The 27,956-nt window shown below is 38.7% G+C and overlaps 1 protein-coding gene across 1 annotated transcript in view; it reads left to right on the top strand.

Annotated features, from left to right (window-relative positions):
- WDFY3 (WD repeat and FYVE domain containing 3) overlaps window positions 1–27,956 on the top strand; it is a 306,558-nt gene that overhangs the window by 154,204 nt on the left and 124,398 nt on the right. The window contains exons 16-24 of the mRNA XM_015471703.3: window positions 4,148–4,325; window positions 8,942–9,156; window positions 11,426–11,538; window positions 13,960–14,191; window positions 15,567–15,667; window positions 15,819–16,037; window positions 19,799–19,980; window positions 24,122–24,353; window positions 25,831–25,991. Coding sequence (XP_015327189.2) covers window positions 4,148–4,325; window positions 8,942–9,156; window positions 11,426–11,538; window positions 13,960–14,191; window positions 15,567–15,667; window positions 15,819–16,037; window positions 19,799–19,980; window positions 24,122–24,353; window positions 25,831–25,991 — 1,633 coding nt within the window. The remainder of the gene's footprint in view (window positions 1–4,147; window positions 4,326–8,941; window positions 9,157–11,425; window positions 11,539–13,959; window positions 14,192–15,566; window positions 15,668–15,818; window positions 16,038–19,798; window positions 19,981–24,121; window positions 24,354–25,830; window positions 25,992–27,956) is intronic.

Raw genomic sequence — 27,956 nt, 5'->3', positions numbered from 1 at the left:
ACCAGATTCTCTTCCTTGCCTTGTTTCCTCATAAACAAGTACTGGTCCTTGGGTCTTATATTAATATTCTCACATTGTGGCTTTTCAAAAATGAGCCTGAGGCTCTGCTGTGCTGTTCAATTTTGTTTCTGTGGTTCATGTTTTGAAAGTTGAATAGAGTTGTTGATAATTTAGTACTATACAAATTTAGTGTTTTAATATATTTTAATAGTAATATTCATTAGGTATATGGGCTTATATTTTCCTTTTTCTCTTAAATGTACACTGGAGTTTACAACTCATTTTCTTCTATTAGCTCATGAATATTCATAAAGGAATTTAGCATTGTTCAATGTACTTATACTTAAAAACTTTTCTTTTCCATTTTTTTAAAGAGCAGTCCTTAATTCAAGAATTTATAAAATCAGTTTGAGTTGACCTAGTGTGTTTTCCTGTTGTTAAAGTAAATAGTGTAAAAGGTATTATTTGTGTTGGAAGATTCATGTGTGCCCACTATCTCACAAAACTACTAAATGTTAGAACAATTGTTTCAATTACCAAATAGTTCTAATTAGTTAAAAAAAAATCACATTTACGACTCTGTCATACATGGTGAAGGCTTAAAAATTGCTGGGTTTAAAAACATTTACATCATTAAATATTAACCAGAATTTACAAAAAACTTTGAATAGAAATTCACAGATTAAAGGAACAAATATTTAAAAATTTATCAGATTTTACTATTTATATAAATAGCAGTTTGACAAAGGAAAAAGTAGCATTTTATTCTGTATGATAGGTATTTAAGGCCTTAGATCAAAAACATTTTGTCAACATTTGCAGGACAGCTACATGTAAGGATGCCCTGCCTTTGACCTAAGGGGAGACTGTCACTGAATTGACAGCTGTAGCTTGAGTTGTATCTTATTCATGAGAATTCTAATCCAGCTTACAATCTGATGTTACCCTCAAGGGTTCCCAGTGCCATTCATACTAATAATAAGATCAGTGTTGACATTTTCAGGTTGCCATTCTAGTCAGGATACATACATTTGCTCAGTGGTAAAAATCATAAGCTGAAAGAAATCTTTTTATTTCACAGCATAGTAACTTTCAAAGTTAGAATATCTCAAGAACATCTCAGATTACATCAGTTTATGGGGATCTTTTTTCTTGTGACAAAACTTTTTTTTTCTTTCTTTTGGCAAAAAGGGAAAACCAACATTGTATTAGTTTTATGGCTTGTGGAGATTAAGGTACTAAGGAAAATTTGAAATTGTGATACTTGTCTGGCATGTTAAAGCTTCAAGAGTCTTCTCTAAATATTTTAAGAGTTGAAGAACTAAGAAAACTTATTTTGGAAAACTAAAAGCATAGTTTTTTTCATTATTCAGAAGGAATTATGAAACAGAACTATAGCTGAACAGTATCTAATCAGAGTTAGAGGAAGTGAAAACAAAATATAAGATAGTAACCAAGACTCTGCATGGAAAACAGTGGCAAATACTAGCTGTCATTCAGACACGATTCCCGTTACTCGGTGCCTGTACACACCTGATGATAACTGATGGAAAGCAGATTCAGAATTTAAATATTTAAATATATATTCCTCAAAGAGGTACATAAGTCTTAGGTGTATATGAGAATTTAGATTGAAATGTTAAATTGCAATTTCTTTAGGCCTTAAAAGTAACTGCAACATAAAAATTAACAAAACCTTGAAATGTCATTTTATCGTATCTTTGTAAATGGTTAGGTCTTATTTGATAATTATCTAATAAGATTACCATAATCTCTAAATTTAAAAAGTAATTTAATACCTGTGATATACTTAAGTGACTTAGTAAGAATTAATTGTTATATAATGCCTGTTAAGATAGACCCCATTTTACTTAATATATATCATGTTTTAGATTTCTATGATGTTTACAGTATTTTTCTCGTTTGAGAAGAATAAATGTAATTCTTGCATTAGAATATTTTTGTAAAAGATTGAAAGTTTACCACTATAATAGTCAATATTAGAAAGAGTTCAGTTTCCAAAGGCATAAAGGACTTCTTCCTAGCTAGCTATACATATCCATAATTTAAGTTCTAATTTATATCAGGCAACTCAGAAATAATTTGACAAGACCTGTAATTAGAATATACAGTTAGAATCTATGTTTCTTACCCTCACATTTGGGCTACTTTTTGTGTGTAATGAAGGCAAGTTTTATGAAATTCTTAAGTTTGGAGTCCCTATTACACAGTGGAGAAATCATGGATTTTTTTTCCAAGTGAAAAGAGTAAGAATACGGGGAGAAACATAAGAGGAGTATACCTATTGGTAATGAGCATTTAGAAATCTACCTTAGTAAGTTTAGAAATTAAATCTTCCTGAACAAAAACAGAAAAAGAAAAAGAGAATAAAAAAATGAGTAGGTGGAGGATAATGCTGACTTTAAATAAACGGGGAGAGCGTGTTTTTTAAGTGAAGCTGAATACTTTCCTAGAATCTCTGTTAAAAAGAGAATGGTACTTAAAAAAAACAAGACCGTGGCAGTGCCAATTCTTTGCTACTAAATCAGTGACTTAAAGCATCTGTTTCCCAAGCTGCTCTTGTGCCAGAGAGCTGAAACTGCACTGTTCTCGGTGACAGAGCTCAGCATTAGACAAATTATGCCGAAACCGATTCACTGGAACAAAGAGCTCCCATAGGTCGAAGCTACAAGCATCTGTTTCCTTGTGCCAAGACACAAAATGTGCAAAATTCATGAATTGTTGAAGAAGAATATGAACTAGAAGGAGGATATCATTGATGAGATGAAATGGGTATTCGGGACATATCCCAAGATTGAAAAAATTGTGATGAATATTTTCAGTGGTAGGGAAGATAATGTAAAAAAGGATGCTGCTGCTGCTGCTCAGTCGCTTCAGTCGTGTCCAACTCTGTGCAACCCCATAGACGGCAGCCTGCAAGGCTCTTCTGCTCCTGGGATTCTCCAGGCAAGAATACTGGAGTGGGTTGCCATTTCCTTCTCCAGTGCATACATACATGCTAAGTCACTTCAGTCATGTCCGACTCTGTGCAACCCCATGGACAGCAGCCCACCAGGCTCCTCTATCCACGGGATTCTCGAGGCAAGAGTACTGGAGTGGTTTGCCATTTCCTTCTCTGAAAAAAAGGATGAATGTAGTGTTAAGTAACCTAAAGAAAAACTCCCTTGATGCTTAATACCTATATTGCCAGGTAGCCAGTCTTCCCAGAAGGTGCTTTGGGAAAGAATCCACCTGCCATTCCAGGAGACACAAGAGACGGAATTTCTTTCCCTGGGTCAGGAAGATCCCTTCGAGTAGGAAATGGTAACCCACTCCAGTAGTCTTGCCTGGAAAATCCCGTGAACAGAGGAGCCTGGCAGGCTACAGTTTATGGGGTCTCAAAAGAGTCGGACATGACTGAGTGCGTATGCACAGAACCAGGATTTAAAGCCAACCCTGACTCAGTTGAACCAGTTATAGAGTAGGCCATCTTGTTTGATTGTGTTTGTTCTTGATTATATTGCCCTTGGTTCAAGGAAAAGTTAAAAACACATAGGTAATTAAAAAGAAAACAATCTCACCGAGAGATTTAGTATGACCTGTACTCTGATCATAAATTATCAGAATTGTCATCTTTCCTAGAGCTTTGTTGTTTCTAAAGCTTTCAATCACTGTAATTTAACCTGTTCTTTATATCTTCTGGTGCATATATTATCCTTTTTTTTTTCTCCTTTGTTTTCTTTCAGTTTTACTGAGATATAATTGATGTACTATACTATGTAAGTTTAGCATGTGTATTCATATGGCTTAGTTAACATCCATTATATAGATTCAAGGAAAAAATACTTCTTTTCCTTGTGATGAGAACTTTTAGGATCTACTCTTGTAGCAACTTTCAAGTATACCTTAGAGCAGTGTCAACTAGTCATCATGCACCATTCTTGAATGAAACAATTCCAATAGTAAATGGTAAAAACATATAAGACCCAGAAGAATTGATAGTGAAATTGTCTGTATGTGACTCACTAAGAATTGATAATATATAGGTTTTTTAATTTCCCAACATTAAAGTAATAGAAGATGAAGAAAATGAACAGAGACTATGATTGAAATTAAATACCCAATTACCCTTCTTTCTTCTTCACAGGCACGCGTATCATTCTGTTTCTACTCCCCCCGTCTACCCTCCTAAAAACGTTGCTGACCTGAAACCACACGTGGCAACTTCATCTCTCTCAAGTTCTGATGCCGTCATCATCCATCCTGGAGCCATGCTTGCTATGCTGGATCTCCTGGCCTCTGTTGGGTCAGTGACACAGCCAGAAGTAAGCTTGTGTATATTAGTGCCTCCTTGTCTTTAATAGTGAAAGTTGTGACTGCACAAGCAAGGGGATGGGGCCAAAAAAGTGATACAGAACTTTTCTATGTCACATACAGAAATAGATCAAGGGGAAAAACAGGATTCTTCTATTTGAGCCTTAACTTTTTTAATGTCTAGTAATAGCATACGTCTTAGAGTACAGTTTATTTGTTAGATGATACACGTGCCTGTCTGTCTGTTGGGCTTCCCTTGTGGCTCAGCTGGTAAATATCCGCCTGTAATACAGGAGACCTGGGTGTGATCCCTGGGTTGGGAAGATCCCCTGGAAAAGGGAAAGGCTACCCACTCCTGTATTCCGGTTTGGAGAATTCTATGGACTGTATAGTCCATGGGTTGCAAAGAGTCAGACATGACTGAGCAACTTTCACTCAGTGACAAGTGTTTTAGAGTACAGTTTGTTTATTAAAATGCTTGTCTGTAAAGCTTTTGAATTCTCCTTCATATCTGAGTGAGATCCTTTCTGGGTACAGTAATCTGGGTTGTAGGTTTTTCTCTTTCATCACTTTAAGTATGTCCTGCCATTCCCTTCTGGCCTGAAGAGTTTCTATTGAAAGATCAGCTGTTATCCTTATGGGAATCCCCTTGTGTGTTATTTGTTGTTTTTTCCTTGCTGCTTTTAATACTTGTTCTTTGTGTTTGATCTTTGTTCATTTGATTAATATGTGTCTTGGGATGTTTCGTCTTGGGTTTATCCTATTTGGGACTCTCTGGGTTTCTTGGACTTGGGTGATTATTTCCTTCCCCATTTTAGGGAAGTTTTCAACTATTATCTCCTCAAATATTTTCTCATGGCCTTTCTTTTCGTCTTCTTCTTCTGGGACTCCTATGATTTGAATGTTGGGGCGTTTCACATTGTCCCAGAGGTCCCTGAGGTTGTCCTCATTTCTTCTAATTCTTTTTTCTTTTTTCCTCTCTGCTTCATTTATTTCTACCATTCTATCTTCTACCTCATTTATCCTATCTTCTTCCTCCATTATTCTACTGTTGGTTCCCTCCAGAGTGTTTTTTATCTCATTTATTGAATTATTCATTATTAATTGACTCTCTTTTATTTCTTCTAGGTCCTTGTTAAACATTTCTTGCATCTTCTCAATCCTTGTCTCCAGGCTATTTATCTGTAACTCCATTTTGTTTTCAAGATTTTGGATCATTTTTATTATCATTATTCTAGATTCTTTTTCAGGTAGACTCCCTATCTTCTCCTCTTTTGTTTGGTTGGGTGGGCATTTATTATGTTCCTTTACCTGCTGAGTATTTCTCTGCCTTTTCATCTTATTTAGATTGCTGTGTTTGAGGTAGCCTTTCTGTATTCTGGCAGTTTGTGGTTCCTCTTTATTGTGGAGGTTCCTCCCTGTGGGTGGGGTTGGACAAGTGGCTTGTCAAGGTTTCCTGGTTAGGGAAGCTTGCCTCCGTGTTCTGGTGGGTGGAGATGGATTTCTTCTCTCTGGAGTGCAATGAAGTGTCCAGTAGTGAGTTTTGAGATGTCTGTGGGTTTGTTGTGACTTTGGGCATCCTGTACATTGAAGCTCAGGGCTATGTTCCTGCATTGCTGGAGAATTTGCATGGTATGTCTTGCTCTGGAACTTATTGGCTCTTGGGTGGTACTTGGTTTCAGTGTAGGTATGGAGGCTTTTGGATGATCTCTTATCAATGTTTCCTGGAGGCAGGAGTTCTCTGGTGTTCTCAGGTTTGGGGCTTAAGCCTCCTGCTTCTGGTTTTCAGTCTTATTCTTACAGTAGCCTGAGGACTTCTCCATCCATACAGCACTGATAATAAAACTTCTAGGTTAATGGTGAAAAGATTCTCCACAGTGAGGGACACCCAGAGAGGTTCACAGAATTACATGGAGAAGAGAAGAGGGAGGAGGGAGATAGAGGCGACCAGGAAGAGAAGAGGGGGAATCAAAAGGGGAGAGAGCAAGCTAGCCAGTAAACAATTCCCTATGTGCTCTCTACAGTCTGGAACCCTCAGAGAGGTTCATGGAGTTACACAGAGAAGAGAAGAGGGAGGAAGGAAAGAGAGGTGAGAAGGAGGAGAAAAAGGGGAATCAAAAGGAGAGAGACAGATCTAGGCAGTGCTCTGTTTCCTAAGTGTTCTCTGCAGCCCAGAACACCCACAGAGATTCACAGAGTTGGGTTGAGAAGAGAAGGGGAAGGGAGGAGATATTGGTGACCTGGGGGAGAAAAAGGAGAGTCAAAATGGGGAGAGAGTAATCAAGCCAGTAATCACACTCCTAAGTAAAATGGGTAATGAAGATTGGATTCTTAAATGTACAAAACTGATAACAAGTACTATAAAGCAAAGATTAAAAATCTAGAGGTCAGACTCTCAAAAATAGAATATTAAAAAAAAAAACCTATCATAAAAAGTATAAGAAATATATATAAAGTTTGCTTTAAAAATAGTGTGGGTTTTTTTTGCAAGGTAATAGTAGGTTATAAAAATGAAAATTAAAGGAGTAATAGAGGACTTAAAAAAAGAAAAAAATTTTTTTTAATTAACAAAAAAATGATAATAGTAAAAATATATCTAGGAATTTCTCTGGAGCTGTTGTGGGCAGTGTGGGGTCAGTTCAATTTCAGATAGTTCCTTGTTCTAGCTTATACTTCTCAATATCTATAGGCCCCTTCTAGTGTAGTCGGTGTTAACTACAGGGATTTTCATCTGTTGCACCTGTCACTTGCAAAGCGGTTTCCTCTGTATATTTGGCTGCTTCTGTTTGCGGGTCTCTTCAGTGTCTATCTAACTTCCGCCCTGACACAAGGGGGCGAAGGTGGTCTCTTGTTTAGGCTCACTTGTTCAGTCGTGCTGTGGGGAGGGAGGAACACTGCAAACAAATATCACTGGCACGTGTGGGGAGTGTTCGCAGTGTCTCGGCCACACTTGGATCTGCCCCTGCTCACAGCATGTGTGCTTTCCCAGTCTATACTGCTCAGGCTGCAGGTTGCTATGCAGGGAGCACGCCCAGGGTTGCACTTCCCAGGTCTAAGCCGCTCAGGTTCAAGTTCTCCAGTACTCCACAAAGGCGCAGACTCGGTTGGGCCTGCGTTTTGTGCCGTACCCGGTACCAGCCTTGGTTTCCAGGCACGCCCGTCTCCCGTGTGCCATGTGTGTCTTTGGGGAGCTGATCTCTGGCTGCGACCCTCCCGGCAGATGTCAACCGTCCAGAATCTCAGGAAGTCTTTGGTTAGAAACTGGAAGCCTGTTCGCAGTTTGGTAGAGGATGCCCTCTCTGGGACTGAGTTTGCCCCTTTCTCGCTCTGGCTGGCACCCGCCTGACCCCTGCCTCTGGCGGGGAATGGGCCGCCGGTCCGCAGCCGGCTAGCTCTTCTCTGGTATTCGCTCAGTCCTTTGTTCTGTGAGCAGGCTAGCAGTGCCTTAGGTTAGGGCTCACGAGATAGTTCTCTCTCTCTTTTTTTTTTTCTTTCTTTCTCTCTCTCTGGCTATCCCCCAAGTTAGGTTGCTATCTCACCTTAGCTCCCTCAGATTGCCCTCAGGGCATTCAGGCCCGGTCCTTACCCTAAGCAGTGCCGCCCGCTCCTCTCCGTTCACCTCTACTTGCTGGTGGTAGATGCGAGCGTCTGGGGTACTTCTCTGCTGGGAGTTGCCTTTATGCACGTAATCTGTGGGTTTTATTTATTTATTTTTCCTCCCGGTTATGTTGGTCTCCAAGATTCGAAAACTTCCCCCAGACCCACCGGTGAGAGGATTTCCTGGTGTTTGGAAACTTCTCCTCTATTAAGACTCCCTTCCGGGGACAGATCATCCCTAACTCTTTTGTCTTTCTTTGTATCTTTTATATTTTGTCCTACCTCCTTTCGAAGACAATGGACTGCTTTTCTGGGTGCCTGATGTCCTCTGCCAGCATTCAGAAGTTGTTTTGTGGAGTTTGCTCTGCATTCAAATGTTCTTTGGATGGATTTGTGGGGGGAAAAGTGGTCTCCCCGTACTATTCCTCCGCCGTCTTAGGACCACCCCTGTTTGTTAAAATGCAAGAGGATTACTTCTAGTGCTAAAATAATTCTGTTTCTCCTTGTAAATCCTGCTCAGCAGTGATAATTGTTAATAAGACCAGGAGAGAAATAACTGAAGATACCATTTTCAAGCTGTTGATGTATTTTTAGTTGTAGCACTAGAGTTTGGATGAACTAGAGTTTGGGTGACCAGTTTTGTTAAAATGCTGTATGGTCTCTAAGGCCTAAAGTGTCACGAATATTAACTATAGGCTTTTAATGTGATTATTTACCTACCATGAAAAAGACTTTAGACAAAAATACTGTTACTTGTATATAGTCATGTAATATGATGGACTTGAAAGAGAATGGAGTCTAGCTGGATGCTGGATATGCTTCTAAGAAAATGAAGATTGGAAATATTTCCTTAGTCCTGTTCCGGGATTATTTTGTGCCTCTATGCCAGCTACTTAATTCATCTAAATGTAATTTGAAGTGTCTAGAGACACCTCATATTGAAAGGTGTGCCTCCCATTTTAAAGGGAGAGAACTATCACTTATCTTATTAAGAATGCCCTGGTGTCACGGATTTCTTTGTTAACTCCAGCATGCCTTGGACCTTCAACTTGCCGTGGCCAATATTTTACAATCCCTGGTGCACACGGAAAGAAACCAGCAGGTCATGTGTGAAGCTGGTCTCCATGCACGACTGCTGCAGCGGTGCAGTGCCGCTCTGGCTGACGAGGACCACTCGCTGCACCCACCCCTGCAGCGCATGTTCGAGCGATTAGCCTCTCAAGCGCTGGAGCCCATGGTGCTCAGGTCAGTGCCCTCTCCTCTTCACGTTCAGATAAGCCGCCATGAGTGATGGCCGTTTGCAGAGTCTTTGTAGTCAAGAGTTCTTGCTCTATAAACATATATTCAGTTACCTGTGGGCAAAACCAGACCACCACCAAAATGGGCAAAATGCTCAAAATATGGAAACAGATAAGTCTAGTTATTAGTAAAAGTGATGTGTTTGTTGTTGGCCGTTTCTCCTCCTAGAATCCAGCAAACTCACCATGCTTTAAAAACGAAGTCATGTTATATTTATATGACTTGCATTTACTTGATAGTTATGAACACTTTATGAACTCTTTTAAGAAACACTTTTTAAATTTTAAAATCATTACAGATTCAGAGGAAGTTGTGAAGAGAGGTTCTGTTGTCCATCCTCCAGTTTCCCGCAGTGGTGACATATTATGTAACTACAGTGCAGCATCAAAACCAAGAAACTGACATTGGTACTATGTATCCATGTACACTGTAGTTCCCTGCTATTTATCACTTGGGTCAGATTGCTGTAATCATCACACAATTAGGGCTTCCTGTGTGGCAGTGGTAAAGAATCTCCCTGCCAATACAGGGGGCATGGGTTTGATCCCCGGGTTGGGAAATCACCTGGAGGAGGGCATGGCAACCTGCTCCAGTATTCCTGCCTGAAATCCCATGGACAGAGGAGCCTAATAGGCTACAGCCCATAGAGTCACAGAGTTGGACACAACTAAGTGACTAAACAACAACAGTTTAGTTGTTTAAACAACAACAATTAAGATGTCCCAAGGCTGTCCCCAGTGCTACCCCTATATTATCATATTCACTTCCTTAACTCCCGCCATCTCTAATCCCTAGAAACCACTAATCTGTTCTTCAGCTTCATAATTTTGTCACCTTGAAAACGTTACATAAGTTAAATCATACAGTTTATGACCTTTTGTGATGAGCTTTTTCTGCTTATTACAGTGCCTTTGAGATGCATCTAAATTGTTGTATATCAAGAGTTTCTTTCTGTTGCTGAGTTGTGTTCCATGATATGAATGTACCTTGCATAATTTAGCCATTCAAGAAATAGGTATATTTGAATAACTTTTTTAATATAAAAAAGTTATTTTCATCTGTGTTTTACAGATAAAACATTAAAAAAAAAAAGACTTTCCTTTAAGTTACTTAACCAAACATATTTAATGTGTAAATCAATTTGTCCCACCTTAAAAAAAATACACTGATATATCTTATCACTTTAAGAATATTAGTTGCTCTCTTTATAAAATAATTTTTTTCTGCTGTAAAAGTACCTCTTTTTCATAAACTTTTAAAACTTTCTTAAAAATGGTTGAACTCTATTTGTAATTAATATTTTTTAACTAACCCCACGCTAATGGTGGATTAAGAAAAACCTTTGCAGGTTAAACAGTATTGTACCAGGCAGTGTGGTAGTCCTTATTACACTAACTAATGTGTACAGTTCATTATTACACTAATTACACTACTGAGACGGTCTCTGCTTACTTTGACCATCACATTATGGATGTATTCAGAGACCTAAAGTTTTGAAAGCAGCATGGAGATTTCCCCTGATTCTTTTTGGTGATCTGCTACTTTAAAAGTAGAGAGAGTGAATGAGTGAGTGAGAGAGAGTATCTCATACCTAATACTTGTATTTACTAAATAACTTATATTGCCTGCTTAAATAACCAGAGTAAGCAATGGAAACCAAGCATTTCGACAGGCTTGGTTTTCACAGTGAATGAATTATCAGAAGAGAAGGCTGCATGGTGGTACAAGCACCTAGCTGTCAATAATCCATGAGTTACAAGCTAATTATATTGCGTTCTCTCTGTGAAAAACTGACAAAGGGTACCTGACTTCTAAATGTTTGGGTATGTTGCTGTATGGACTTGAAAATTCAAAAAAGTCTTTTTTATTTTATTTTTTTCCTTTTACACGATGCCATAAATGACTAGGTATAAAGGGCTTCTATTTGTATAATCCCGTAACATTTCACTATATTTGTATCACAAATGTGATTTGTATCATATTCCAGGAGAACATGCTCTTCGGTTTTCATTTTCTAACTTGTCACAATATTTTGTGCTCTTTTCAATGGTTTGTGGTTAAAACATAAAATTAACATTGTGTATTATAAAACTGTTTGGATTGCTTTAGCATTTTTGGTTTGTTATAATTCATTAAATCACTTTTTTGTGTGCTTAGTTTATGAATTATATAATGTTCTCAATCAAGGAACAACTTTGCTTTGTCTCCTCTTTAGGGAGTTTTTGCGTTTGGCAAGTCCATTAAATTGTGGTGCCTGGGACAAAAAACTGCTAAAACAATATAGGGTCCACAAACCAAGTTCACTGAGTTTTGAGCCAGAGATGAGAAGTAAGTTGACTTTTGAAATTCCCTTTTCTGGGTTTATCTTATAAATGAAAATCCTGTAGAGGATGAATAGTATTTCAAGAGAAGTTCGACTATGGAATAAAAGGGTTTGTTGGGTTTTGTTCATTGTTATTTAAATAGAAAAACATAAATCTCATTGATTGACTGGAGAAGCAGTTGATAGGGATGGCGGGGGAAGCATTAATGTAAGCAACATCCAGAGAAGATGAGAACTATGTAAAGAATAATCCTTGGTTTGGAAAGGGGATTGCCTCTTTCTCAGAGGATCCATAATTTCTCTGCCTTTCTCAATTAACTTTTGCTGCCTGGACCAGGGTGGTTGATTGGACTATTAAAAGACTGAGGCTTTGCAAGACAATTGGTGCAGGAGGACATGAAGAATGGGAAATTTTAAATGCTAATAACAATAGTTGAGGAGAATGGGATAGATAGAGGAAAAAGCTAGTGCAAGGCTGGGAGAAGAGGAGCGGATCACTGGGAGGGAGAAGAGTGGCATGGCTGAAGAGCAGATGTAGTGAGAGGATAAGAATGGGAGAACTGAAAGAAGGAGATAGGATAATAGCAATCAAAACTGGAGCAGTGAGACGAGCAAGGAAGAGGACTGTGCCCAAATTTTGGCTCTGGAGTGAAGCAGAGGCAAAGCTCATTGGAGGAAAGGTGATCATAGAAGTGGGGTGTTAGGTTGACATCCCCCAGTACGCTGGCAAGAGTTAGTACAGGGAAGACGGGGAAGTGAAATGCCAACAGTAGTAGATGGGGGACTTCCCTGGTAGTCCAGTTGTTGAGACTTCGCCTTCCAGTGCTGGGGGGTGCAGGTTCAGTCCCTGATGTGGGAGCTAAGATCCCTCATACCTCATGGCCAAAAAACCAGAATGTAAACAACAGAAACAATATTGTAACAAATTCAATAAAGAATTAAAAAAAAATTTTTTTATAAAAATATACTTAAAAAAAAACCTGACAGTTTCACAGAGAGGGCTGTGATAGGATTGCTCATGAGGAAACTCCAAGGAATAGAAGTTTTTGATAGAAGGATGATGGGAAGGTGTGTTAGCAGAATGTAGGAGCTGCCTACCTGTCCATCATGGACCATGGAAAAGCACCAGATTCCATCCACGCACAAGCTCTGGGGAGAATGTTCTCACTAGAGAGCTCAGTTGCCCTGGATTTCCTCCCAGCATTAATTCTGTAATTTGTTGGGTTTTAATATTACAGTTTATTTTGTCTGATTATTAGCCATAGTTAAGGCTCTGTGTTGATGAATTGAAGTGACCATTACTAGTGAAGCAGGAAAGAATAAAACTTAGAAGAGTAGAAGGCCCCTTTTTTTCCTCTTTTTCTTTTTTTAAATTAGAATGCCCATTCTTAAAGGATGTAGTTCACCCCTTTTTTCAGGCGAGAATCAAAGAGTGAACAGCCTTTAACCATTATTTCAACCTTAATATTTCCTGTGGTTTATCAGTGATGAGCAAATACTGTGTTCTGGAAACCTGAAGATCTTTCAAGTTTGAACACAGTTTTATTGGAAGACGAGTATTTCAGTTTTTCTTATCAGTTAATATACATCCCCTGCATGTATATATATTTTTTGTTGTTTTTGTACTTTGCATAGTTCCTTAGAACTGACAAATACAGTTCCTTTCTCTAAGAGAATACTGAAAGGTGTTTATGGTTGCCTGAATGGTTAGCACACTTAAGAGGGAAACAGGTAAATTCATAGGGTTCATCTTGAGAGGGAATATTTTCTCCATGACATTTGTGATGTATTCCTAAAAGAATAGAACAGCTTGTATAAAATTTATTTTTTTGTTCTTGAAATTGTTTACCATTTGCATGCATATAGGGATTTTTCAATTCAAGTATTTTTGTGATCACATGTTTAATAGTTAGAAGAATTAAAAATGGGGAGAAAATGGGAGGAGCAAGTTTCTGCTATTAATGTCTGATTTTTTTTTAATAAGAAAAATGAACTGTTTCCTTTATAATGCTTCTCAAATATTTTCTTCTCAAAGATAAATATTAAATAACTTTGTGGAATAAAAGTATAATCTGGTTTCTATGAACATCATTAATTGTAGTTTATAATTTTACTGTACCTGTGGCTTAGATAGTGATCATTGGTGATTTTTATTCTTTTTCTATCTGATTTATACTTGTACTCTGTAGTTGCCAACATTTCTGCAGTGTTTTTATTGCATTAGTAATAAATAACAAAGTAAAAAATGATGATATTTAAGTTTTAAAATGAACATAAATGAAATTAAAACTTTAGACTTTAAAAGTAAAATTATTGTGTAGATTGAAACTGAAAGAATAGTATTTAAAAATTAATCAGTCTTGTTAAAGTCATTGTTTTAGAAATCTGCATGATATTCTTCCCAAGAGATTTTCTTTGACTTACAGGCAGTATGATCACATCCATGGAAGGTCTGGGTTCTGATAATGTTTTCAGCTTACATGAAGATAACCATTACCGGATAAGCAAGAGCCTAGTGAAATCTGCAGAAGGAAGTACTGTACCCCTAACCAGAGTGAAATGTCTGGTCTCCATGACAACCCCACATGACATCAGACTTCATGGGTCATCAGTTACTCCAGCTTTTGTTGAATTTGACACATCCCTTGAAGGGTTTGGGTAAGAAATTTGCAAGGTAGCCAAACCTTATATTATTTTATGCCTCAGTCTTGCCTTTGACAAATAGACCTTTGGTTTTAAATTTACTCAAGTACAATACAGTATATTTTCAAATGATTGAGTTTCAATCATTGAGTTTCAAATGATACAATACAGCTATATATTTTCAAATGATTGAGTTCTTGAGTATGTTATTTTAAAGTTTTTAGATTTAATTATTTTCAATTATTATGCTAAATAAGTTGGTATGGTATGGGAATCAGCAGTTTAAGGTCCAGAGTCCAAATCTGTTTTTGAAAATTCTTTCTTTTTTTGTAAATTATGTTTCATTTTAACACAGCCACATTCATTTATGTATATACATTATTTATAATATTTTCATGTTGGAGTACAAAATTGTGATAGAGACTATCTAGTCTGCAAAGCATAAAATATTCATGATCAGGCCTGCTCAAGAAAATGTTTATCAACAGCTGATTTAGTACAATAAAGTTACAGATAACATACAAATTAAAAGGTTTTGTCATCGTTTTTTTCCCTCAAATGACCTAACTTACTAGCTTACACATTATATGTATTCAGTTACTATCACATTAAATGAGTAAATACTTGCAAGTGGCAGAAAAAAACTATAGTAGTAGAAGTAACAATAGAGTCTAGGAGGGGTTCCTTGGTGGCCTAGTCGTTAGGATTCTGGTTTTCACTATGCTGGCCCAGGTTCAGTTCCTGGTTGGGCAACTGAGAATCCTGCAAGTTGCGAGGCCAAAAAGAAAAAAAAAAAAATAGAGACACTCTTCTGCTTATAATTTCTTGAATAAAATATATTAATCATTTTTAAAAAAGAAATCTAAAGCAAATCTAGAAGAGCATATTTATAAGTCACTTAGCCTCAAAATGGATATAAATACTAAAAGATCTATATCTGTGCTAGTTTTTTGAGGGATTCTTATACGTAAATTGTGTTTTAAGAACATTGTTGTGTATTATTATCAGACAGTGAATAAAAACACATTTGGGACTGGGCGAAACTAATCAGAACAGTGTTGGCAGAGGAGAGTGACTCACCAGGAAGGGCCACAAGGGACTTTGTCTATAAATATGATGATGAAATTGTTCCAGTATCTTGAACAGGGTTATACATTGATGCATTTTACCATGTGCAAATTATACGTGATTTTTTTTAATTTAAAATGTCTTTTGATATTCTCATAATTAAAAGAAGGGAAGGACTTTGTTAGGCATCCAGACTTATTCCATAATCTCTTATCTCTGATTACCCTTAAATAATGGTAGTTTGTTTCACTGTGGTAAGTACATAGCAATAAGAGAAGAAAACAATTGCCCTCTAAAATGTACTTTATCTTTTACTTAATAGCTGCCTGTTCCTGCCCAGTCTGGCCCCTCATAATGCCCCTACAAACAATGCTGTCACAACAGGTCTTATCGATGGGGCCGTGGTCAGCGGTATTGGTTCTGGTAAGTATTACTTTCTCTGCTTATGAGATTCTTTTTTTTTTCCAGCAGACTATGTATTATTTAGAGATTTTGCTTTTTCTGGCACCTTTTTCAAATACAAATATGAGTCAACACAAACTTTCTCATTGTTATTTTTCTATTTTCACTTTAGGTGAACGATTCTTCCCTCCTCCATCTGGCTTAAGCTACTCCAGCTGGTTTTGCATTGAACATTTTAGTTCTCCTCCCAGTAACCACCCAGTCAGACTCCTTACTGTTGTTCGCCGAGCAAATTCTTCTGAGCACCATTATGTATGCCTTGCCATAGTTCTCTCTGCAAAAGATCGGTCTCTGATTGTCTCCACCAAAGAGGAACTACTCCAAAATTATGGTCAGTATCTGCCTTTTTCTTTTTGATTCCTGGCAGTTATTAAAAGTACCAAACTTCATTGTAATATTCAGTTTTGAGGTCCAGTGGTAATTCTTCTCTCATTTAAATTATTATAGAATAGAATAGGTTATATGATAGCTTGAAGATTGTTTACTGGTGAAATTTCAGGACACTTTCACTTTCAAAAGAGACTTAGATAGAAAACAGTGGAGAGAGGTCCTAAAATAAGGATTCATCTCTGCTCGCCAAGAAATCACAGCTTTTGCTAGGAAAGCAGGATGCTTGTTTAATACATTTTAGTAAGGATTTCCATTGGCTGTGAATTCTGCTTGACTAATGAATATTCATTGAGCACCTGCCCACCATATGTGCCACTCTGTGCTAGACACAATAACATTTTAATTACTTTATTCACTGCTAACCTTCAAGGCTTAATACTGACCATTTAATAATCCTAATTCTCTTAATTCCCTCCAACATGCCATACCATTACATTGTTGACTTCAAACTCAAGGTATTCATGAAGATCTTCCTAAAAGATACAAGTAAAATAATATAGAAATATCAGTTCACTGAATTTTCTTTGCTCTGAATATAAGCATTTGTATATAAACATACCTCTTTTTTATCATCTAATTTTGTCTTTTAACTAATTAAATAAAATAATAGCATATATTGCTTCACCTGTAGTCACTATTCACTTATTAATTGAATATGAATATTAACTCATCAGTTGGATAGTAAGGCTTCTTGTCTTAGGATTCTTAACCACGATCAGCACAGAGTTAGGTATCAATACAGGAACTGCTTTAAAATCCTTTATTTGCCCATTTTGTGGCATTTGATTCTGTTTCTATTTTCTTCCTAATTAAGACTACCTCCAGTCTTGAGATACCTACTCCCTCTGTTCTTTCACTGTCTCTGACCTCTCTCGCAATTTCTTTCAACAGCTTTCTCTTCCATCTTCCTCTTAAAATTCATATTCTTCAAGCTTTTGTGTTTAGTCTTTGTACTCAACCAGCTTTTCATGAGAAAACATCAATTTTCTGTTAGCATTATGTCTTTGTAACCTCAGGGACACTGTGAAGTTAAAATTTTTTAATTTGTGTCCCAGGCTTTGTCCTCATATGTTCACTGCACGCTAGATGTCTTAATGTGAATAAAAGTCAACAGAAATACTTGTTCTTAAAATCTGCATTTCCTTCTGTTCTCCTGTCTTGGTGAATAGCACCCTAACTAGCAGTTATCCCGTCTTCTGTTGTTGTTCAGTCGCTGGTTGTGTCAGACTCTTTGCAACCCCATGGACTGCAGCACACCAGGCTTCCTCTCCTCTATCTCCTGGAGTTTGCTCAGACTCATGTCCATTGAATTGGTGATGCCATCCAACCATCTCATCCTCTGCTCTCCTCTCCTCTTCTGCCCTCAATCTTTCCTTGCATCAGGGTCTTCTCCAGTGAGTCATCTCTTTGCATCAGGTGGCCAAAGTGTTGGAGCTTCAGCATCAGTCCTTCCAATGAATATTCAGGGTTGATTTCCTTTAGGATTGATTGGTTTGATCTCCTTGCTGTCCAAGGGACTCTCAAAGAGTCTTCTCCAGCACCACAGTTTGAAAGCATCAATTCTTTGGTGCTCAGCTTTCTTTATGGTCCAAGTCACATAGCTATGCATGACTACTGGAAAAACCATAGCTTTGACTATATGGACTTTTGTCAGCAGAGTGATGTCTTTGCTTTTTAATATCTTGTCTAGGTTTGTCATAGCTTTCCTTCCAAGGAGCAAGCTATCCTATCTAGATACCTCAAATCATCCTTGAAACTTCAGCTGGGAAGCTACCCCCCTTTCTACTCAGTCTTGCTGTACTGTCGCTCCTTAATGTTCCTTGAATTTTCCTTTCCTCCCTATACCCACTGTCATAGCCTTTGTTTATATTCTTTACCACTTACCTGGACTTCATAGATTGTAATTTTTATTTTGTTGTTGTCCATTTACCCTCCCAGAAGTCTTAAGTTCCCACTCATGATACTTGTATTTTTGTAATCTGGACCCTACTACCTAAAAATTGAAAAGGGAATAATGAGTTAAGTGAATAATAATGGAGAATTTGGAAAGAGGTTAGAATTTAATAGAAAAGTTTGGATTGGGGATATTTCAATAAAAAATGTTTTCTAACTATATCATTCACTGAATATAATTTATAAGACTACAGTAGTTAATATATCATTGGAAATTGTAGTAACATATACATTAGTAATATTAACAATATTACTTTTATAAGCATCTATCCTCTGATCAGCTACAGCTCATTAAGATGCCTAGGTAACTTAAAGTTGTCAGAACCAGTTGGCTCACTAAATATCCTGAAATACCACTGAATGCTGGGTATATCTTAGTTTAAGCCTGAGTCAGAATGTGAAGCTCTCAGAAAAATTTTTCATCTTCTACAGCTCTCAAGAGGATTCAGTCTATTAACCAGGGAAGGGAGAGGGAAGAGTTCTTGGTTTCACCCATACCTCTTTATCTTTTCTTTTGCATCCCTTAGTCCATGACGCTAGGCCCATCAGTAGATGTATACTCTGAATCATCATTTAAAAATAAAATCTTGGCTTTTCAGTGTATGAAAATATTTTAAGATTCCTAAAGTATGATGTTTTATTTGTGCTTGTTTCTTAAAATAATACAAACTTTTAATTGTTGGTATATTATATGAGTTTGTCCTGAAAACCACTGGGTCTGCATTAAAGTAAATGGTTAAGATTAGCTCTTTTTTAAAAAGTTTTCTTGGGTTGTGGGGAGGAATGAGTTTTTAACATCTGGATTTCTGCTGCTGTCCTATCTTCTTTTGAATTCTTATAAAAGATAAATTAATTTTAACTATTTTAGCATTAAGTTAGTACTTAACACGTTATATCCTGGCATGATATGGCAACATACTCAGTAGCAGAGGCAAGCCAGATTAGAGTCAAGAAATGATTGCAAATGTTAGCAGATCCCCAGAGCAAAAGAAAATATCTTTCCAATTAAAAAAGAAAAAATTTTCCACTCCACAAATCACTTTGTTACCAACAGTCGTCAGCTAAAGGTCAAGGCTGTACAACTACAAAGTAAGAACAAATAGTTGCCCCCCTTGTATCACTGAACAGAGCATAAAGCAAAAATAAACTGTTTAATTTTCTTTTTTATTTTTCTAAGTCTATAATTGAATGCATGTTAAACTATGATTTTAAAAGATGTTTTATAACAGACCATAATGGGTAGTATTCAACTAATCTCTTTTTTTGTCTGTCGTAAATTTATTTTACAGTCTATTTATTTTTCATTTCATTAGTTATCATAACTTTGATTATGACCGTGCATCTTGAGCAGAAATGAGTGAAATATGTCCCAGGTTTTACTTTTTACTACAGTTAAGTTATTCAATGAATAAGGTATTTTTATTTACATCATCATCATAATAGTCTGGGCTTCCCAGGTGACTCAGTGGTAAAGAATCCGCCTGCCGACGCAGAAGACATGGGTTCAATCCCTGGGTCAGGAAGACCCCCCTGGAGAAGGAAATGCAACCATCTCCAGTGTTCCTGCCTGGGAAATCCCATGGACAGAAGAGCCTGGCAGGAGACAGACCACAGGGTCGCAGGAGTCAGATGCAACTTAGTGACTGCACAACAGCAAGATGTTAGCCCAACAGAGTGGAAGTCTCAATGTGAATAACTGTAGAATGAGGATGATGATGAGTTTTCAATTTCTTCCCCCTCCTCCTTCAGTTGATGATTTTAGTGAAGAATCCTCTTTCTATGAGATTCTGCCATGCTGTGCTCGCTTCCGTTGTGGAGAACTGATCGTTGAGGGACAGTGGCATCACCTGGTTCTGGTGATGAGCAAAGGGATGCTGAAGAACAGCACTGCAACCCTCTACATCGACGGCCAGCTTGTCAGCACTGTGAAGGTGAGCGTGCTCAGAAACCCACCTTACAAGACAGTTCAGTGGTGTGTGCAAAGCATTTATGTGTGTGTTTGCAAGCGTATTTTTTTAAAATACTGGCTTAATTTTAATTTGTCCTTCAGTGCCCATTTAAAACAGCATGTGAGAGTCATGTGGCAGGCTAATTCATGTCACTTTATTAGAAATGAAGGAGGTGTTACAAGGTACTGAAGGTGTTAGTGAATAGCACGGTGCTTGAGCACTGAAGGACAAGGACAGTGCAAGAGCACTGAAGGACAAGCACTTGCTGGATTGGAAAGTGCTTTTTCACCATAGAGAAACCAGTTGGATGGCTGGAAACCAGATTTGTTGTTCTTGTTATTCAGTCGCTAAGTTGTGTCTGACTCTTTGCAACCCTCTGGACTGTAGCCCGCCAGGCTCCTCTGTGGGATTTCCCAGGCAAGAATACTGGAGCCAGCTGCCATTTCCTTCTTCAGGGGATCTTCCCGACCCGAGGATCGAACCCTCATCTCCTGCATTGGCAAGTGGGTTCTTTACCAGCTGAGCCAAGAGGAAGCCCCTAGATGCCTCAATAAACAATGAACACACTATTTTGTCACTTCATTTTTACTACTGTGTGCAGTCCAGTAGATTCCATTTTCCTTTAAAGTTTGAATGGTTTTTATTCATATTTGTTTTCAGATCAACAGAATTAGTCCCTGAAAATAATATTGGGTGTTTCCTTATTGTTTGTTGAATGAATGAATGAAGGAATGCATACACATTACTCTCGATAGCTATAGTACAGTTTTCAGAAGAGAGGCAAGAGAGTTGAGTAACCAGTAAAGAATCCAAAGGTCCTTTTTTAAGTCAGGATGAATTTTGCATGTTACTTTCTACCGAACTGTGTTTGCTGCTGCTGCTGCTGCGTCGCTTCAGTCATGTCCGACTCTGTGCGACCCCATAGACAGCAGCCCACCAGGCTTCCTGTCCCTAGGATTCTCCAGGCAAGAATACTGGAGTGGGTTGCCATTTCCTTCTCCAGTGCATGAAAGTGAAAAGTGAAAGTGAAGTCGCTCAGTCGTGTCCAACTCTAGCGACCCCATGGACTGCAGCCTACCAGGCTCCTCCAACCATGGGATTTTCCAGGCAAAAGTACTGGGGTGGGGTGCCACTTTAGCAAGCTCTTAAAGTTCTTTAACTTTGAAAAGATGGTATCCATTTTTATAGAGATATCACTTGAAAGAAGCAACAAAGATGAATCGGGCCTTTTCCGAATTGAAGTTTATAAAGTAGTGAAATGGGCTGCCTTTGAATACATTTCCTTCCTTAAAGATATTTTACTGTGACATTGTTTCAACATGATAAATCTTGAAATGAACTCTGTGGGAATAGTCATATGTTTTCTTCGTATACAGGATTGCATTTGAAATGGGCTTGTAGATTCTTTAGAAGGTTGCTTCTTCATTATTTGTAGTATTAATATTATTGAAAATAAAAATGTCTAACTTGTAGGATTGTGAAGTAGGAAATTTATTACTGATACATTGATATCATCAAGTCACCGTCCTGTGAAACTAACCTTAGGTCAAATGTTGGTCTTCATACTCCTACTCTTAACATCACAAGGAACTATTCTTTAATGCACAGAATAATAGGTGTGATCTGAAGCTGGGACAGTGTTAAGACAAAACAATCTATGGAAATGTTGCACACACTTGTCAACAGATGAGAGCTGCCTGTGCTGTAAGAAGCTACTTGATTTCCTGATCTCTTACACTGTATAATTATATGTTTATTGTAATAATTGAATGACAGTTTAAGCATCTTGTCAGTAAACAGTATAATTTCAAATCTAAAAATATATTTTTCATTGAGATTAAACTGTGTGTATAAATTATAACCCCCTTCATGGATCACAGCCTTGTCGTGGAGAAGGGGTTCGCATAACTCAATGGAGCTATGAGCCATGCCATGCAGGGCCACCCAAGACAGATGGGTCATGGCGAAGAGACGTCAAGGGAATATTTTATGCAAGGATGGGCTTGATAAAGGACAGAAATGGTAAGGACCTAACACAAGCAGAAGAGATTATAAAAAGGTGGTAAGAGTCCACAGACGAACTATAAAAGAAAGGGCTTAATGACCTGGATAACCATGATGGTGCAGTCACTCACCTAGAGCCAGACATCCTGGAATGGGAAGTTAAGTTGACCTTCGGAAGCATTACTATGAACAAAGCTAGTGAGGTAACAGAATTCCAACTGAGCTATTTAAAATCATAAAAGATGATGCTGTATTTTAACAGCATTTAACATTTTAGTTACACTCAACATGTCAGCAAATTTGGAAAACTCAACAGTGGCCATAGGACTAGAAAAGGTCAGTTTTCATTCCAATCCCAAAGAAAGGCAATGCCAAAGAATGTTGAAACTACTGTATAATTGTGCTCATTTCCCATGCTATGCTCAAAATTCTTCAAGATAGGTTTCAGCAGTATGTGAACCAAGAACTCCCAAATCTACAAGCTGGATTTAGGAAAAGCAGAGGAACCAGAGATCAAATTGCCAACATCTGTTGAATCATAGAAAAAGGAAAGGCGTTCCAAAAAAACATCTGCTTCTGCTTCACATCTGACTGCACTAAAGCCTTTGACTGTGTGGATCACAACAAGAGGAAAAGTCTTAAAGAGATCGGACTATGAGACCACCTCACCTGGCTCCTTAGAAACCTGTATGTGGGTTAAGAAGCAACAGTGAGAACCAGAACTAGTAACAACAGACTGGTTCAAAATTGGGAAAGGGGTGCAGCAAAGCTATATATTGTCACCTTGCTTATTTAACTTATATGCAGAGTACATCATGCGAAATGCTGAACTGAGTGAATCACAAGCTGAAATCAAGATTGCCAGGAGAAATATCAACAACCTTATATAGGCTGATGATACCACTCTAATGGAGAAAGTAAAGAACTAAAGAGGCTTTTGATGAAGGAGAAAGAGAAGACTGAAAAGGCTAGCTTGAAACCCAACATTCAAAAACCTAAGATCATAGCATCCGGTCCCATCACTTCATGGCAGTTAGAAGAGGGGAAAGTGGGAGCAGTGACAGATTTTATTTCCTTGGACTCCAGAATCACTACAGACAGTGACTACCGCCTTGAAATTAAAAGACGCTTCCTCCTTAGAAGGAAAGCTATGACAAACCTAGACAGTGTATTAAAAAGCAGAGACATCACTTTGCCGACAAACGTCCGTATAATCAAAGCTATGGTTTTTCCGTTAGTCATATACAGATGTAAAAATTGGATCATAAAAAAGGCTGAGCACCGAAGAATCAATGATTTTGAGTTGTAGTGCTGGAGAAGACTCTTGAGAGTCCCTTGGACATCAAAGGAATCAAACCAGTCATTCCTAAAGGAAATCAATCTGGAATATTCATTGCAAGTCATGATACTGGAACTGAGGCTCTAATACTTTGGCCACATGATACAAAGAGGAGCTCATTGGAAAAGACCCTGATGCAGGGAAAGATTGAGGTGCAAAAGGATCAGGTGGTGGCAGAGAATGAGATGGTTAGATGGCATCACCAACTCAATGGACACGAGTTTGTGCAAACTCTAGGAGAAGGTGGAGGCATGCTGCAGTCCACGGTGTCACAAAGTGCTGGAGTGACTGAATGGCAGTAATGGCACAAATTATTTAATACTCATTTTTCTAAGATTTGTATAGCACTTTACTCATTCATAATAAAACTCTTAATGCAGTTTTATTCAACACACTCACATTGCAAGTGTTATAACTAATTGCAAGACTGCCTGCCTAACCATAGTTGGAAAGTTCTTTTTATATCAACCTGAAAATTCCGTAACAGCATCATTAATTTCATTTGCAAACCAGAGAGTAGTAGTGTCTCTATATTTGTCTGTTGCCCTTTCTAGCATTAGGTGGTTTATCTGTATTACAGAGTTTAGTTACAAATTTCCATCTTGCACATCCGTTTCTAGAATCTTGGCTTGCTCTTATCTTTCGCAGCTCAACAACATTTGTATATTTATAAAGTTGTATGGCCCTGGATAACGAAAATCTTCATTTGAAAAATGATTATTTTCCTAGTGACAGTGTTTGGGGTTGACTCTCACAAATTTGCTTTCCTTTTCTTTACAGCTTCATTATGTTCACAGTACTCCCGGGGGCTCAGGCTCTGCAAACCCACCAGTGGTTAGCACAGTCTATGCCTACATTGGTACTCCGCCTGCCCAGCGCCAAATTGCTTCATTGGTTTGGCGCCTGGGACCTACACACTTTCTAGAAGAAGTATTACCTCCTTCAAATGTTACTACCATTTATGAACTAGGACCAAATTACGTGGGAAGCTTTCAGGCCGTATGTATGCCATGTGAGTAACTTATTCTTTGTTCTTAAAATCATGTAAGACTTACCTCCTGTGATATAAATGTGTGAATAAGTGCATACGTGTAGATAAGATTATACATTACGTTTGTCTAATAAAAGGGCCTTCTCCTCTGCGTTCAGCATGAAACTTGACCCCTCTCTGCTATTCAGAATGCTCTCCTCCACTAATCATCCCGTCCATCCTTGTTTCTTGTCTTCATGTCTTATCACTAGTTTTCCAGTTTCTTTTCTTGGCTCCAAGATGTGGGTGTGTACTTTTAACAGTCTAACCCCAACCTTCTTCTCTCTGTCATTTCTCCTATTACACTAAGCCGTTTAAAATGTATGTCCTTTGGGAAAAGGAAAGAAGGAAGAGTCTGACAAACACACACATAACATTGTTTAGCTTGGACCAGTTAGCATCAGTTTGCCTCGTCTCTTTATTCCTGCAGTCCACTCCTGTTATCCTTTATTCCAAAAGGAATTTAGAATCAGAGCGCTGATGTTAAGCTCAGTTCTTTGGTAGTGCTCTTTCCAGATGCTACCTTCCCTTCCCTCATTCTCATTCTGCCAAAGTTTTAAGTAGATTTGGGACAAGTATACGATGAATGATAATAGTACTATGACTATGTAATTTTGCTTTCACTTAGTTTCTTGATTCAGATAATATCTAATAATACCTAACACTGACTAAGCACTTAATATGTGCTGAATAAATTGATACCCAAGAAGGACATAGCTGTTCTGGGCCCCTCACAAGTATCCATTCATCTCCTCAAAACACCAGGACTCAGGAACTATTGTTATCATCCGCGTTGTATAGATGAGGGAAATGAGGTGCAGAGATGTATAGGTCATGCAGCTTTTAAGTGAGAAAGCAGAGGTTCACACTAAGTCACCTTCTTCAGAACTACTCTGCTGTGTCTACTAGAGGAATAAAGAGAGGCGTATATGAGAGCTCTCACTGGGGAGGAGACCTAATGCTACAGAGCTCACATGTTCCACTCATTCACTTGTTCCTTGGAACCAAGAGAAAGTGTTTTGTAATTCCGTTGGTCATACTTAGAACTCTTCTTCCTTTACGTTGTGCTGCATATTAAGTATATTTTAAGAGTAAAACTTGGGATGCAAAGCTTTATGTTATTTAGTCGCTAAGTCATGTGCAACTCTTGAGACCCCATGGACTGTAGCCTGCCAGGCTCCTCTGTCCATGGGATTCCCCAGGCCAGAATACTGGAGTGGGTTGCCATTTCTTTCTCCAGGCAAAGCTTTGTGACTGGGTGATTTTTCCTTATTTTCTAATTAAAGAAATAAATGAAGAGCTGGAAATTACGTAAAACAGTTTCTAAATTTTAGCTCCTTGTTCCACTTTAAAAGATTTTCAAGGCTACCCATTTAAAAATAATGATAAGAATTAAAAAATTGTCTTAGGATCAAGAGAAAAGCTGATAATTTTGAAAAGGATTATTCTTCTTTTGAAGGTAAAGATGCAAAATCTGAAGGTGTGGTCCCATCTCCTGTGTCATTAGTACCAGAGGAAAAGGTGTCATTCGGCCTCTATGCACTGTCCGTGTCCGCCTTGACAGTGGCGAGAATCCGGAAGGTGTACAACAAGCTGGACAGCAAAGCCATCGCTAAGCAGGTAAGCAGAATGATTTCCCAATGGGTCACGGCTGATGCTCCCTGCAAAGGTGCTCCAGAGCTTTCTCTGGCACCACCACCCCCCGCCAAGCAGGAGTGGTTGCTAAAAGCATCATTTGTCATGTATTACTTTGGTTTATTTTGCTTTGGATTTAAGCCACAACATTTTTAGCCATTTAGTGTAATCTGGAAGAGTGAGAATTTCCTTCCAAGTGCCCAGTCTATATTCTTATATTTTCATTGGCAATTAAGAAATTGAACCTTAGGAAACTAAAGAACAGAACTGCTATTTTAATTTTTTTTTTTGGATAACTTACTAAACACCGGGCACCATTTTGTTCAGGACACAGCAGTAGATGAAGAGTAAATCCCTGCCTTTATTAACGTTCTTACATTCTAATGGAAGAGACAGACAGTAATAACGAAAGAAATAACCTGATCATAGAGTCTGTTGGAAGACGAAGAGTGCTAGGTAGAAAAACCAAGCCGGAAAGGGGAGAGAGAGGCTGATAGTTTCAGTGGGAGGGTTGGAGGAGGCCTCCCTGAGAAGGCGAAATTGGAGCAGTCTTGAGAGAGAGAAGGCGGCAAAGAATGATGTATGTATGGGGGGAGGGGAGTGGAGTGTGCATTCCAGGGATACTAGTGCTGAGGCCCTGAGGGGACAGTACAGGCCTGCCAGAGAGGCAGGTGTGGCCAGAACGACGGGAGAGAAGGCCTGGGTAGTAGGCCAGGAGAAAGTGGGGTCCCTTGTTCTGATCCGAAGAAAACTATAGGAAGAGTAGTTTGGGGGCCGGTGAGAGAGATGTTGAGAATTATGTTTTGGAAAACTTTGGTGTCTCCAAGAGGCTTCTCAAAGCCTCGTGAAAATAGGAGTCGGTTCAAGGGAGAGGTTTGAATGCTAGGGTTGTTCCTGCTGCTGCTGCTAAATCGCTTCAGTCGTGTCCGACTCTGTGTGACGGACGGCATAGACGGCAGCCACCAGGCTCCCCCATCCCTGGGATACTCCAGGCAAGAACACTGGAGTGGGTTGCCATTTCCTTCTCCAATGCATGAAAGTGAAAAGTGAAAGTGAAGTCGCTCAGTTGTGTCCGACTCTTCTCGACCCCATGGACTGCAGCCTACCGAGCTCCTCCGCCCATGGGATTTTCCAGGCAAGAGTACTGGAGTGGGGTGCCATTGCCTTCTCCGAGGGTTGTTCCTAGGTGGTGTTAAAGCCACGAGGCTAGGTGCAGTCACCAAAGAGGAGATGCAGGTAGAGAAGAGGAAAGGTTTACAGACAGAGATCTGGCACATTCCAGTGTCACGGCCCTGGGGGGATGATGAAGAGCCAGCAGGGAAGACTAAGGAGCCAGCCCGAAAGGAGAAATCGAGGAGAGTCTGGTGTTGAAGGCAGAGATTTGCTGTGGCGGACGTGTCAGAGCAGTCAAGAAGGGTGAAGGCTGAGGACTGACCGTCAGGTTTAGGAAGGTGGAGTCGTCAGTGAGCTTGTCAAGACATTTTGGCTGTTGAGGGGAGGCAAAGCCAAGGGGAAGGAAATCAAGAGGCTGGAAGGAAAGGATTTGGGAATAGTAAGTATTGACAAGCTCTTAAGCCAGAGGCTTGCCTGTGAATAGATATATCTCTCTGCTGAGAAACATAAACCACATAAATTTAGTTCTACAGATAACAACAGAGTTACGTCTATGAATTACATTTTTTTTTTGCTTTAAAAGCAAATTGTGTATGTCTGTGCAAAATACATTTCTTTTGTGTGGGCATGTTTTATCCATAAACTTTTGAGCAATTTATGTGACATTTATTTGCATACAGTGTGAAACAATTTTTTTTTTGCTTTCATGTCGAACTTGTAAACTTTCCCCTTGCCCCTGTTAGGGTGGACGCGGACAGTGCCTTATATTCATTCTATGATCAGAAATACTGGGAGGCAGTGAGTGTTGAGAACCTTTACACCACAACCGAGTTTCAT

The sequence above is a fragment of the Bos taurus genome, chromosome 6 (assembly GCF_002263795.3).
Source record: "Bos taurus isolate L1 Dominette 01449 registration number 42190680 breed Hereford chromosome 6, ARS-UCD2.0, whole genome shotgun sequence".
In the NCBI taxonomy this organism is placed as follows: domain Eukaryota; kingdom Metazoa; phylum Chordata; class Mammalia; order Artiodactyla; family Bovidae; genus Bos; species Bos taurus.
The sequence above is the reverse complement of the archived record's forward strand: the minus strand, read 5'-3'. Positions and strand labels throughout refer to the sequence as shown.